Consider the following 14,705-nt stretch of genomic DNA (forward strand, 5'->3'; position numbering starts at 1 on the left):
GTTGATAGAAGAGCTTTAATAAAGGTTTTATCTTTGTATGGTATACCAGACAAATAAATTAAGGTCTTTAGAGCTATGTACGAGAATAACACTGCTGCGGTTAAGGTAGGAAATGAGGTTAGCAGCTGGTTTTGTATTAAATCAGGACTTAAGCAGGGTTGTGTTCTATCCCCCTTTGTATAGATTATTTTGATGGACTTTATTTTAAGGAGCACAGGGAAGGCAATAGGAGACCACGGAATCAAATGGGGTGGAAAAAGTCTCCTGGACTTGGATTATGCTGATGATTTAAGCATTCTAGATGAAAGTGTGAGCAAAATGAAGGAAGTTTTAGAGGTTTTGCGAGATCAGGGTGCTAGAATAGGTTTGAAAATTAATGTTAGGAAGACTTAGCCTCTAAGGCTAGGAATAAGTGAAGATGAAAAGCTGACGTTGGTAACGAAACGATTGATCAGGTGGACAGCTTCACTTACCTAGGTAATATTATTATTAAAGATGGTGGGAACAGTGAAGATGTTAAAAGTAGAATAGCCAAGGCTCAGGGTGCTTTTTCAAAGTTAAAAAAAAGTTTGGAAGAATAGGAAGATAAGTCTGCAAACCAAGATTAGAATATTAGAAGCTACGGTGATGACAGTGATCAAATATGTCTCTGAAGCATGGACGCCCAGAAAAGCGGATGAAGATTTGCTAGATGTTTTCCAGAGAAATTGCTTAAGGATTGTTCTGGGTACCCGGCTGACTGACCGTATTTCAAACAATTAGTCCAGGACTTTTAGCTCAAAAAGTGTCGAACCCGGACAAAATTGCAATATAAACGAAAATGGTACCAAAATGATCAGAAAAAAATTCTGTACAACATACTAAAAGTCCCCATAAATCCGAGTGGTGTGAGTACCCGAAAAACAGGGGAAAAGGGAGAAATGCGGGGGAAAATGGGAAAAATGCCGAACATGCCCAGAAAATAGTTTAAAGTGAGTTTTCTGAGGTTTTCACATACGCTGATTACGAAATTGACATCTAAAATTCAGTATAGAAAAAGAGTACTACGGAAAACGGGGGAACAGGGGAAAGAGGGGAGAAAAGAGAAGAATACAAAGTAGGGGTAAAAAGCGGTTTGAAAGATATTTTCTGGGGTATTCCTATCTGGTGATTACGAAATTGAGAACTGAAATGATATAAAAAAATTGATTAACATAAAACGGGGAAATGGGGGTGAGGGAGGGGAAAAAGGGAAATAGACAGGGTAGGGGTAGAAAGCATGTGGAAATGTTTACAAATGTTAATACAGGAGATCTATAGAGGTTCGGCTACCCCATAGGTTCGGAAAAGGCAAAAAAACTCTACGTTACGAACTGTGCAGTTATCCGCCCGCTTTGTTTGAGAATTCTGGCATAATGCGTCAGCCAGACAAACCTGCACTAGCGAAAGCCATATGGAAAGAAGCGAAAACGGACTCGATTCACCACCTGCCAGTGTCAGATCGTGTCACTGTAGTTGACGGAGGTTGGTTGCTTCAGCAAGTACCTTGGAAGATTGGTGATACTTATGATTCAACCTGTGACAGCTATGTTAGTTTCGTTACTCGACGCTGTACCTCCCCTACTGTTGTCTTCAATGGATACAGCGCTGGTCCAACCACGAAAGATGCTACCAACAACCGACGGTGTAAGGGAAGCCAGCATCAAGTGATCGATTTCAGTTTAGGGATGAAGCTCCAGAAAAAGAAGGAAGAGTTTTTGAGCAACTCTCAGAACAAACAGCGAATTATAAGCTACATCGGGGAAAAACTCAGAGCCAATGGATTTGATGTCGCCCATGCGAAGGACGATGCTGACTATCTAATCGTGAAGACTGCCGTAACGAAAGCAGAAAACTCTGAAACAATAGTTCTTGGCAACGACACTGACCTTCTGATTCTACTCTTGTATCACCTCCCGCCTACTGCAAAAACACTTTACTTCGAATCGTCAACGAACGCAAAAGAAGCGATAAGACGGATCTGGTGCCTCAACAAAGTTAAAAAAAAAATGGGAGAAGTATCCAGGCTACTTCTGGTAGGGCACGCACTCTTGGGATGTGGCACGACATCACGAGTTTTCGGACTTGGAAAGCAAGCTGTGCTACCTCTTTTGAAGAAGAGCAAAGTGTTCAAAAAAAAATGCGAAGTGTTTCTGGATGAATCATCGTCTAAAGATGAAATTGTGAAAGCGTGTGAATATCTTCTCCTCAGCTTGTATAAAGCACGACCAAACGAAGATCTCACTAAGCTGCGACATCGAATTTTCTTGGAAAAAGTTTCTTCGTCAAATACTACGGCGTTTGTTACGCCTGAAAGGCTTCCGCCAACCGAAGCTGCAGCTTCATTCCACTCCCAGCGAGTGCACCTCCAGGTATCCCGTTGGAAAGGGGAACCAGCTGACCTCGACCCAGCTGACTGGGGTTGGGTCCTCAGAGACCATAAATACTCACCTGTGATGACCGATTTGTTACCCGCACCTCAGACTCTTTTGAGTGTCTTGAGATGCAACTGTAAAACAGGCTGCGAGAACTCGCGATGCAGCTGCAAGAAAAATAGATTGGCGTGTACGTTCGCGTGCAGAGAATGTCAGGGTATCAACTGTTTGAGCAGGGACAACGAGATTGTCGAAGACGAGGAGCTCAACTAGTGACATCAATACTGTGTTTTTCAAGTCAACTCTACTGCCTTAAAAAGTGCAGATTTTACCTATAGTTACTGAAGTTTCTTTTTTAGTTTTTTATTCAACGATATTGCCTTCGAAAGTTCAAATTTTACCTATAATATCTGAAGTTTTATACTGTGATCACTGCCAAGCGGTTGTTTTCTTTATGTTTATTAATTCAAATGGTTGTAAGAAATGTCTGTGATTAAAGAAAGTAAAAGTTTGATACTTAAGCGAGTTATTTTGTCCATAGGCCCGCTTGTTAGCCATTAGCAGCTGGCTCAGGAGTCAGGCTTCCCGTCCCCCTGTCTGTTATTTCCTCAAGTTTTGTTCGGTTTTCATGGTTCTCGTTTTCTTTCCTTCATTTTAGGCGTCAGTTTCGTGATCAGCAGATAGGAAAACCCCAGAAAACACATTTCAAACTGATTTCTACCCCTGACTTCAATTGTCCCATTTCTTCCCCTCTTTCCCCCTTTTCCCCCGTTATGGTGGGGCTCATGTTCTTTATTTTTATTTTAGATGTCAGTTTCGGGATCAGCAGATAGAAAGACCACAGAAAACATATTTCAAAGTGCTTTCTACCCCTACCCTGTATTTTTAAATTTTTTCCCCTCAAACCCCCTGTTCCCCCCGTTTTCCATAGTACTTTTATTCTATACTGAATTTTAGATGTCAGTTTCGTGATCAGCGCATGGGAAAGCCCCAGAAAACTCACTTTGAACTATTTTCTGGGCATGTTCGGCATTTTTCCCAATTTCCCCTGCATTTCCCCCTTTTCCCCTGTTTTTCGGGTACTCGACCCACTCGGATTTATGGGGACTTTTATTATGTTGTACAGAATTTTTTCTGATCATTTTGGTACCATTTTCGTTTATATTGCAATATTGTCCGGGTCAAACCCTAAAAGTCCTGGACTAAATAGGCTATACGAAAAATGTTGTTCAATACCGCTCTCTAGGGCTATAATGAAAGAAAGGTTGAGGTGGTTTGGGCACGTTGTGCGGATGAAGGATGACAGATTGCCGAAGAATGCTCTTTTCGGCCAACCATCTAGGCTAAACGGAAAGCAGGTCGTCCCCGTCTGGGGTGGGAGGACTTCATAAAGAAAGATTTAAAGGAAATAGGAACTTCGTGGGCGGGTGTAAAAAGGGAGGCTTTGAATAGACTGGGGTGGAGGAGCGTGCATAGCTGTGTTGGCCTCATGTGGCTTGGTGCTACGGTGAGGTGTTAGTAGTAGTAGTAGTAGTAGTAGTATATATATATATAAATATATATATATATATATATATATATATATATATATATATATATATATATATATATATATATATATATATATATATATATATATATATATATATATATATATATATATATATATATATATATATATATATATATATATATATATATATATATATATATATATATATATATATATATATATATATATATATAATATATATATATATATATATATATATATATATATATATATATATATATATATATATATATATATATATATATATATATATATATATATATTGAAACCTCATGAGATTGAAAAAGTTATTCTGAAGCTTAAACGGAGTTTTTCTAAGGACGAATTTGGATTTCCGGCTCAAACCGAAAAGCAAATAACGTCAAACATTTCATTTTTGTTGACGTATATTTTTCATCTATCACTTATACATGGGTTTTTTCCTGAGCTTTTAAAAAAAGCAAATTTTAGAGCTGAGCTTTTAAAAATTGCATTACCTAGAGCTGGGAATTCCACTCACCCTTCAGATTATAGAGGTATTTCTCTACTTTCAATTTTCAGCAAAATTTTGGAAAAACTTGCAAATAGTCAATTACAAAAATATTTATTTGATAGTAAGATTTTACACACGTCTCAATATGGTTTTATAAAGTCAACTGAACTGGAAATTCATGAGCTTTTACTAAATATTAATGATTCACTAGATGATGGTCAACACGCGTTGGCGATTTTTCTTGATGTCGCAAAGACGTTTGACACCGTAAATCATTATTTGCTTCTTTTTAAACTAAAGTCTTATGGGTTTTCAACACAAGCTGTTAAATTTTTTTCATCTTACCTTTCTGGGAGACGACTAGATTGTGTTGATAAATCTTGTGATCTCCGTTCCGAAACTTTTCCAATTACTACGGAGTGCCTCAGGGCTCTGTTCTTGGGCCTATTCTATTTATTCTTTTTATAAATGATTTGCCAGAAGTTTTGCCTCTTTGTAAAATTATAATGTTTGCTGATGATGTAGTAATTTTTGCTTCTCACCGGGACCTATCAGTTCTTTTCCAAAACCTCGAAAGTACGTTACTAACTGTATCTGATTGGTATTCAAGGAATTTACTAGCTCTTAATGAAAACAAATGCCAGTATATGTTATTTTCGGGAACTGGATCTGTAGTGTCAGATACCTTCTCTCTTTTTTTGAGTGGTCTTGAATTAAGACGGGTAGATCAGTTCAAATATCTTGGGATTATTTTAGATGAAAATTTGTCGTTTCATAAATATGTAAAAACACTGTGGTTAAAAATTTCCCGAAATATTGGCATGCTAACTCATCTTTGTCACTTTTTTCCTAAAGCTGTTCTAAAATCTATTTATTATTCTTTCGTCCACCCATATTTTCTCTATTGCAGTTTGGTTTGGGCATCTACCTTTCTGTCTGTTTTCAAATCTCTCCAAATACTTCAGAATAAAGCAATGAGGATTCTTTTAATGTTGATTGCAGAACTTCAGTTAGACACCTATATGGGACTTCAGGAATTTTCTCTTTGGACCAACTTCATTTTATTTCTATCTCTAGTATTTGTCACGATTATCAATATAGTAATTTACCTATAAGTTTCTCCGGCATTTTCTCAACTAATTCTCAATTTCATAATTATCCTACTACGCATCGTTCAGACTTTTCGTGCGAAATTCGCCCGACATCGAGAGCGGGATTCAGCATCCGTCACATTGGCCCAAAAATCTGAAACTCAATTCCTGCATCAGTTCGGGAATGCAGCAACAAGCGACATTTTCTAAGACTGGTGAAGAAATATCTTATGACATGCTAAGCATTTTGTTCATTAGGGTTTTCTTTTTCGTTGTTGTAAAATTTAGTTAGAAAATGGCTGTGTATTTCCGTTGGCAATATTTTCAGCGCTAAAGTATGCCACCAGGCATTTGCGCTGTTTTGTGACATTTATTTATGTACGTGTTATAAATAAAATTATTCTACTCTATATATATATAATATATATATATATATATATATATATATATATATATATATATATATATATATATATATATATATACTCGTTCAAAAGTAGTAATGTTCCTAATCGTGTTTATCTGTAGTTGAGTTTTTTTGGATATTTTGTTGTTATTTTTTTCTCTCTTGTACTCCATTTACAACATTTTCTATGTTTAATAATGGGTAATAAATTAATAATAATAATATTAATACTTTAAAATAGCTTTAATTTATCGAAAAACGGCCTTTCCTTCGTTCAGTAAGTCCTTGCTCAAATTGATCTAATTCCCTGACGTCTGAGAAGGTTTTGACATCCCAGGTTTTTTACCTTCCAAACCGGTTTCGTATCTTCATTTATATATCCATGCTTTCATTTATCCATGCTACAGTTTCAGCTGTCCGGAAGCGCAAAAGTTACTTGCAGTTAAGAAATGAATCGCGAATTAAGTTTGATTACTTGGAACATTAATGGAAATGTAATCAACAAACTGCCAATACTCGAAAACCTAATTTGTAGTCTTGACGTTGTTTGTCTCCAGGAACATTTCCTGACAAAAGAAGGGACTGAACTGTTAAATATCGTTTTTTCAATCTATCTTTTTGCTGTTGGTGCAAAATTGAGTTGTCAGAGGACGGCCCTCAGGCGGTATCGCAGTCCTTGCTTCAAAGTCTTTACGCGTGATAGTTCTCCAGATATCCGATAATTTTCTTGCGATCACGATTGAACGGACAATAATCTTCTCAGTTTATATGCCTACGGACTACAAATCATCTAGATCAGATTCCAGGTTCGATAGTGCTTGTCAGAAATTAGCAAACTCTATTGCCAATTGTCGCACCCAAGACTTGTCATACATTGTTGCAGGAGATATGAACTCTGATTTGCTGAATCCGGAAAGCCCTAGATCCCAAGTACTCTCGACTGCATGCTCTGGCCTAAACAAAATGGAAAATGATCTCGATTTCACGTATGTTCATAACTCTGGAGTGACTTCATCTCTTGATTTGATAATGTGTTCACATCAACCAGTTCCCCTTTGCCAGTCGCATGTGGATACATCTATCAGCGCATCTGAACACTTACCAGTTGGTTATGTTTTCCTACCTAATACATCTTCGAAATCCCACCCTGATCTGCCCAGTGGAAGAAAATGGCATCAGAAAGTTATGTGGGATAAAATTAATACCCCCTTGTACCAGAATGTATGTGACGATATTTTAGCAAGATTTCGCGTCCCTTACAATCTACTTCATAAATTTTCTTCAGTTGAAGCAAGTGATAAACAAGTACTGATTAATATATACTGTAGCGAAATAGTTCATGCCCTGCAGTGTGCGGAAAAGGCTGCAGTACCGATTTGTCGTGTTCGGATTGGCTTGGAAATACCCCACTGGTCCGATAATTCGGATTTTGTAGATGTGTGTGTGGACGTGATGTTCTGGTTACGAATGTGGATACATAATGGCAGACTAAGGCATCGTATAGTGAGCTTCATCCTAGCGAAGATTCGCAAAAACCTTCGCTACACACCGTCCTCTAATTATTTATCTTGATATTAAATCTCTAAATCAAGACCCCTATCAAAATTGGAAACTTCCAGAACAGAAAAAAAGTAAAAAATCAATTAAAGTTCTGCCAAGTGAGAGCGAGTGGGTAAATTATTTAACGCACGAGTTTTCATTGCCTAATGCTGATCTGGAAAATAAATTTTCGATTGAGCTCGATGCGAGTCTTGCGGACTGTGAACGGGAAGTTGGTTTTGTTGTGTCTACTTCGTCAGTCAGTGAGGCAATCTCGAAACTGAAGAAGAAGTTGTCGAGGGGGGTGTATAACCTGTGCGGATTGCATCTGCAAGCGGGAAGTCAGAACCTTGTCGAGCACCTTGGTCTCCTGTATCAAATGGATTTTAATGCTGGGATTGTTCCAGACCTATTCTGCACGGGTGTAATTACTCCTGTACTAAAAAACGGAAAAGACGGGGGGCAGTGTTCGGTGTGCACCCTCAGATATTGTTGTCTGCTCGGACCCGTGGGGTGGATAAGTCTATTCTACGCGCACTGAGGAATATGTATATAGTACATTAAAAGCACGTTTAAAAGTACCGTGTGTTAATGCTTTAGCCCCGTCTTCGAATCTTGTACTAATAGAGAAGGGAATACGTCAAGGGGCACTTAATTCGCCACCGCTGTCCAATAACGGTATTATTTCATCGCAAGAACCGGTTCAGTCTACTTGTATCTTTAGAGGTCTCAATGTTTCGCTGATCGATTATGCCGACGACATTTTGAGCGCGATTAGAACAGTTGTAGGCATCGAAGAGACTTTTCGTGTTTTGAGTAAGGAATACGGTAACATAGGTCTTCCTTTCAATCCCCAGAAGAGGGAAGTTCTCGTATTTAACAGCCACGTTAAAGATAGTGTACCAGTTGATGTTATTTTCGGAACTTATGCGATTAAGTCTTCGTCTAAGATAATTTACCTCGGCCTTCCAATATGTAACGATCTTAAAAAAAATCGAGATTGCCTTGTTTCGTTGTTCGCTATAAAGACACGAAGAGCTTATGGAATTGTCGTTTCAATGAAGTGCCACTTTAACCTTTTTCTACTCGCAAGGGTGTATAACGCTTTTGTTTTGCCACATGTGCTAGCCTTATCTCGGTTTTGGAAAATATTTACTTCGTCTGATCGCCGCAGTATTCGGTCTACTTTCTACAGATATGGCAAGCATCTACTTTGCCATCCAATTTGGATGAGGAATCCGAAAATGTTTCTGAAGTATGGTATAACCGTCCGGCTTAAAGCTGTACTGAATCGCCGTGCTCGATTTGCAAAGGCATTTGAACCAAGCCACTCTTCGTTATATGTCGCAATAACTTAAACTTGTATTTTTTTTTTTTTAGTAGTAATGTTCTTAATCTTGTTTTTCTGTTGTTGAGTCTTCTTTGGATGTTTTGTTGTTATTTTTTTTTTATCTCTTGTACTCCATTTACAACATTTTGTATGTTTAATAATGGGTAATAAATCAATAATAATAATAATAACACTTTAAAATAGCTTTAATTTATCGCAAAACGGCCTTTCCTTCGTTCAGTAAGTCCTTGCTCAAACTGATCTAATTCCCTGACGTCTGAGAAGGTTTTTACATCCCAGGTTTTTTACCTTCCAAACCGGTTTTGTACCTTGATTTATATACTTTAAAATAGCTTTTATTTGCAGAGAAACGGCCTTCCCCTGGTTCAGAAAGTCCTGGCTCAAATTCTTCCAATTCCCCGACGTCTGAGAAGAGTAAAGTCCCAGGTTTTGTACCTTCCAAACCGTCTGAAGAAGATGATGGATTTCCATCTTGGCGCCGGCCTGGGTCTGTTCGGACTCGCCCTAGTTCAATTGGTATTATTTTACCCAATAATTCTAGTCCACTCGGTGCTACCTCTGCACCAACCACTCCTTCAGGTAATGGCATATCTCATAGGAACCTTATTTTCGTTAAAACTTATGTTATTAAAAAATTTAGGTTAGGATAACCAGTAGATTCACTTGACTTGACTTAAGACTTCTGCCGCGTGATATTTGGCGCAGAGAGCGTAGCAACTTTGCTCCTCCAGGTGGATCGATATGCTACTATAAGAGGGTCCTCTTAAACAGGAATGTCGGCCACGTTGAGAAACTTCTGTAGGCTGTCCTTCCACCTGGTCAGAGGTCTACTTCTCGGGTGCGACCAACCATGGGATGTTCGGTCAAAATCGTTTATAATCTAGCAGGGGCTACCGGTGCCATCTGAAGAATACGCCCAAACCATCTCAGAGTTCGTAAGCCAATTTGAGTTGAGAATGGTACTTGGTGAGTAAGGGCAAGGAGCCTTGCGTTACTCACAAAATCGTCCTCTCGGAGCCCCTCGATTCGACGGAGTTGCTTCTACTGATAGGCGTCTATCATGCTCGAGATGGTGCACTTGAGGGGCCATCTCTCCGCCGCGTAGAACAGGATTGAGCTCACGGATGAATTATATATGCGTATCTTCGGGCGCCTAGAAAAATGGGATGATCCCTATCCGGCATTGAGTCTTCTGACGACAGTAGATTTTTTATTGTTATTAATTAGTTGATAAGTTAACTGTAAACTATTGGGTAATTGGTAATCTTTAGTAACAGCACCAAGACAATGTAGCTCTGGAGATTTTTCCTTAATTACTTAAGTCTATTTATGCCTGAAATGCATAATTTTGTATGGTTTTATTTTCTTTTTGTTGTTGCAAGGTTATGGAGTTTCGCAAGGAAGTACCGCATTTTTGTCAGTGTTGCCTTTTTGAATTGTGTAAATAAATAACCAAACTAGTCAGTTAATTTTGACAACGGTTTTCGTCCGTAGAAATGTTAAAATTGGCAACCTGTCGATTCCCAAAGGCAACTACTCCTTCAAAGGAAAGGTACACGCTCATAAGCCGTGTTTTCCTCTATCTTTTACCTTTTTTTCGTCAATGTTTTGTTTAATTTGACGCCCGCTACTACCAAATCTGCATAACTGGATATGGAGGTTTTTTTAAATTGAAAATTGAATTCCCGATTTCTGCTTTTTTCATTTTTAAGATATATTTAGCTGTCTCCTTTTTACCAATTTTCTTCTCCTTTTAATTATCTTTTTTCATTTATTTACGATCATTTTAGTTTTTTTTATTATTTTGAACCAGTTTAAACAATTAAAGATCATTTTCTTTTCCTAGATTTCAATAGTTTTATGCATCAGATAACAGGCAAGCGCACTAGTGCTGCAGAAATAAAGAGCGATGTGGGCACAATGTGTTTTTTTTTCCTTTTTTTTACCAAGGCACTTCGTATAGAGGAAGTTAGATCCAATGAAGTTAGCCTCCAGTTAGCCCCAATGAAGTTAGATCCTTCCCAGAATTTAGAAAACTACCCAAAGTATTATTGCTCTTTAAAGCTTCCTTTAGACCATTACTCTGTAAAATTCTTTTGAGTTTTTCACTTGGCCCGAGTACATATGGTAAGGAACAAAAAACATCCTTCCCCCTAGTTGTTTCCAAGACTTCCTTAGAAATCAACAAAGTGGCGTCTATCAGATCCCATGTACTTGCGGAAGCTCATATGTGGGACGTACTAACCAGCGTTTGGAAATGAGATTGTTACAGCATAAAGATTCTATTTCTTCGGCTTTAAAGCAAGATTCTAAGTCTGAAGATTTTACTTCAGCCCTTTCAGAACATATATTCAATTTTTCAGACCATTTCATTTTGTTCGATAATGTCTCTTATTTCTAGGGATCGGGGTTTAAAGCAAAACTTTCGTGAAACTCTTGAAATAAAGAAAATTTTATTCAAGAACATTGCTTTGAATCGGGACACAGGTGAATTTGGGCTAAATTCTATCCACGATAATTTATTAAAATCTGATAAAGTAAAGTTCAATTCACCCAATGTAGTTGACCTCTGTCCAAATGTTATATCATTGAACGCTAATGAACCGAATCCTAGAAGGTCAAAGAGGCTAGCTTCCGCCTTTGCATGGAGAAGAATTAGTGAGAGTTAGTGAATATAGTTTTATTTGATTTAGTATATAAACTTTTCTTTTAAATTGTTTTAGTGTAGTTTTACTACTGATGACGGTCACTGTATATTTGACCGAAATATCTGGTATCTTTGTGAATTTCTATCACTGTTATCATCATCACTGTCCATTAAAAGGATTTTATCCCTATTTGAACTTTTATTTATCGTCATGGAAAGGCAGTGTGGTCTCCGAAATTATCTACGTCATATTTTGTGAAGATTTTTTAAAATTAATCTCTGGAAAAAAAGCTGCAAGATCAAGGGCTATATAATTAAAAGTTAATTTTACAATTAAATTAAAAAGTGCTATATTCAATTTGGAGGCACTCTTCAAAATGTTTAACTCATGCTGCGTTAAGTTTCCGTTGCACAATATATCTAATACGACTTTTTGCTCCTTTTACATAATGTCACCTTTTTATATAATGTAACCATTTATTTAATGTAATCTTTTATGTAACCTTTTATACATTTTATGAACTATATTTTAGAATGCCAGTTCCTGAAATAAAAAGACCAAAAAAAAAAACAAATTGTTGATAGAAACACTGAGATTTCCAACTGGAGCAACATTTTTTGTAACTTATTAAGCCTCCATGAAAATTATATTATTAATGTATAAAATTATTACGTCATCTATGAAAACTATATTAATACGTAAGAAGTCTGTTTGGTTGTCATAACTAGGAACTTGTCATAACTTTGGTTGTCATAACTAGGTTGTCATGTCATAACTAAGACTTGTACGGAATCCATTTTGTCAAAACTTTGCAACCCCGCTATAACCTGACATCCCCGCTTACCCTTTTTTAAAGTTTCTATTTCCTTTCTTAAAGATATAAGTGAAGCCTCATTGCCTCTTTCCCCTTCCCAAGAGAATGCCTCAGCAAGTACGTTTTTTTCTATTAAGTACGTTATGAACTTAATTTTGACCGAAAATATCATGGTCGACTCATCACAAATTACGTATTTTTTGTTAAGTGAACAATATTGCGGTGCCAATGAATAAATGACAACTCTACCAAATTAGACATTTTTCATCACGAAAGTTTTTCCAATGGAGTTGTAATGAAAATATGATATTTTTATGGTGAACCCCTCCCCCCTTTTTTAGTCTATAAATGGGATAGGCTTTGTAATATTTTCATTTTCATTTTTACAAATCTTTCCATCAAAATATTTCAAGATAATTTTTCACGCAATGATTCATTGATTTCATCTTCCCTTCTAAACTAAAGTCTTTTAAAAAGAAAAGCAAATAGAACATGAACACTCTCCACTCTAAAAGTTCGGCCAAAAATTTGGCTGTTTGCCCATTTTGATGACTAAATTCTTATAGCTGATAAAGAAGATGTCACAAGAACTCTATCAGACTCTTCCAATGTCACGCAGTCAACAAGTAGCCTGTCGTCACAGGAGACCAATGATGCAATGCTCAGAAGAACTGTCAGCTTTGATTCAGACGCAAAGTACGTACTTTTGGTGGATGCTGGTTGCTTATTTGACAACGTTGCATGTTTTTTCTAACTTTTTTATTTATTTAATTTGCAAATTCAGTTCCAAACTGTTTAACTAAGATGTGTAATTATGATAATTATCGGGAGAAGTTTTCAACTTGCTTCTGTTTTAAACAATAGCGATTTTGTTTTTACAAATATGAATCTATCTGATTTTTCTCTCCCAGCGTACAATAAAGCTTGTTGCAATTAATTTTCGTAGATTTTTCTGTGGAAAAGGCCTATGATTGGCCGAAAGTGATCACATGACATCGTCTTTAACAAATCAGAAACCTGATTACTTTCATACTTTATTTTGGCATAGTAAAATATTCTTTGAAAAATATGACCGATATTTTTTGCACTCCCAAATATGGATTGGATAATCAAATGTGTTTTCTGTTTAGATCAATTTAAAAAAATCTGATGAAAGTAAAGAGTGAAGTTGAAACAAAGTTAACCAAAATTATTGCTTCGTAGCATATGCAGGATAGCTCAAATAAACCGACTCATGAAATTTCCCAATATTTTGTTGAATTTTGAAAAACTAGCGCTTTACTGAAAATGCAAAACAGTATATGGTCTATTTGGAGTAAGAACATAAAGCTCTTTATTAACCTTTTAAATTAGAAAAGTATTATTATTTTAAGATTTAATTGATTCGAATTTGCGGAAACCGGCAGATAATTTTTATTCACAATGGTCACACGTATGACATGCACAACGTGAACCACATACTATACTTTCTTTCAATCTAGTTTATAGTCGTGACCTCTGACAAGACATATATGTGAGTTATGTTTCTGTGACTGTTGTTTTTGGTTCACAGGAAAGTACGCCAATTGGAGTGGGTTTGAAGCTCATCCTCTACCACCCCAAAATCTAAAAAGACTTATTACTGTTTCCATATTTTGAATCAATCGTTTTTTTTTTGGTGTTTTAAGGAATTATAAATTAATTAGTCAAAGATTATTTATTCCAGTTATCAAATAGTAACCACAAAGACTACGAAACGATCGACAAATGATGTCAAATATAAAACAATGATGTCATATTTAATGACGAATGATGTCAAATGTAAAACAAACATAAACTAATACAAATAAAAGAAGTATTACAGCCCATTTTCTGTTTTCGAAATCTAAAAAAGGTACTCAAGATCAAATTGTTTTTTAAGGGATAGGTAAAAATTATATTTTCTTCGAATGTATTTTTTTTAAACTTTTTATGAGTTTTAGGACTAAAGTAGAATACTTATTGCCCCCCCCCCTGTTTTGCCATCTAACTGCTAAAGCCTTATTATTTTTTATTATAATTGTGAAAACAATTAATTGCTTTTTATTAAATTTTTATTTTTGACGTTGTTCGATGATAACATTAATTTTGCTACAAAAAAAAAAAAAAAAAAGGTAGAATATACAATGTGTAGCTTACTTTTTGAAAAATGATCATGATAACTCAATTGGGAAATATGTTTCGGATATCTTCCAACCCTAATCCGGAATAAACTCTTCTGTAGACTGATGCAGTTGGGACAGTTTAATCTCGCCTTAGTTTTTCCAAATTCTTTGATGAGAAGTCTTTCTAATTGCGGTCATGATAGGGAGAAGGGGTGAGATTGTTAAAAATGGCACTTTTACAATTGTTAACTCAGCAATGTATATTTCCCAAGTGCGCAACCGCCCCTCTCCCTCC

The 14,705-nt window shown here is 36.5% G+C and overlaps 2 protein-coding genes across 2 annotated transcripts in view; both read left to right on the forward strand.

Moving 5' to 3' along the window:
- LOC148939138 (uncharacterized) overlaps positions 1-14,705 on the forward strand; it is a 303,986-nt gene that overhangs the window by 132,320 nt on the left and 156,961 nt on the right. The gene's annotated exons all lie outside the window — the stretch shown is intronic.
- The window catches only part of LOC148939139 (uncharacterized), a 258,930-nt gene that overhangs the window by 96,633 nt on the left and 147,592 nt on the right, over positions 1-14,705 (forward strand). The window contains exons 8-9 of the mRNA XM_089107216.1: positions 9,171-9,404; positions 12,854-12,983. Coding sequence (XP_088963342.1) covers positions 9,171-9,404; positions 12,854-12,983 — 364 coding nt within the window. The remainder of the gene's footprint in view (positions 1-9,170; positions 9,405-12,853; positions 12,984-14,705) is intronic.

The sequence above is a fragment of the Artemia sp. Qi Xiang Cuo genome, chromosome 21, assembly GCF_049724085.1.
Source record: "Artemia sp. Qi Xiang Cuo chromosome 21, ASM4972408v1, whole genome shotgun sequence".
NCBI classification, from domain to species: Eukaryota; Metazoa; Arthropoda; class Branchiopoda; order Anostraca; family Artemiidae; genus Artemia; species Artemia sp. Qi Xiang Cuo.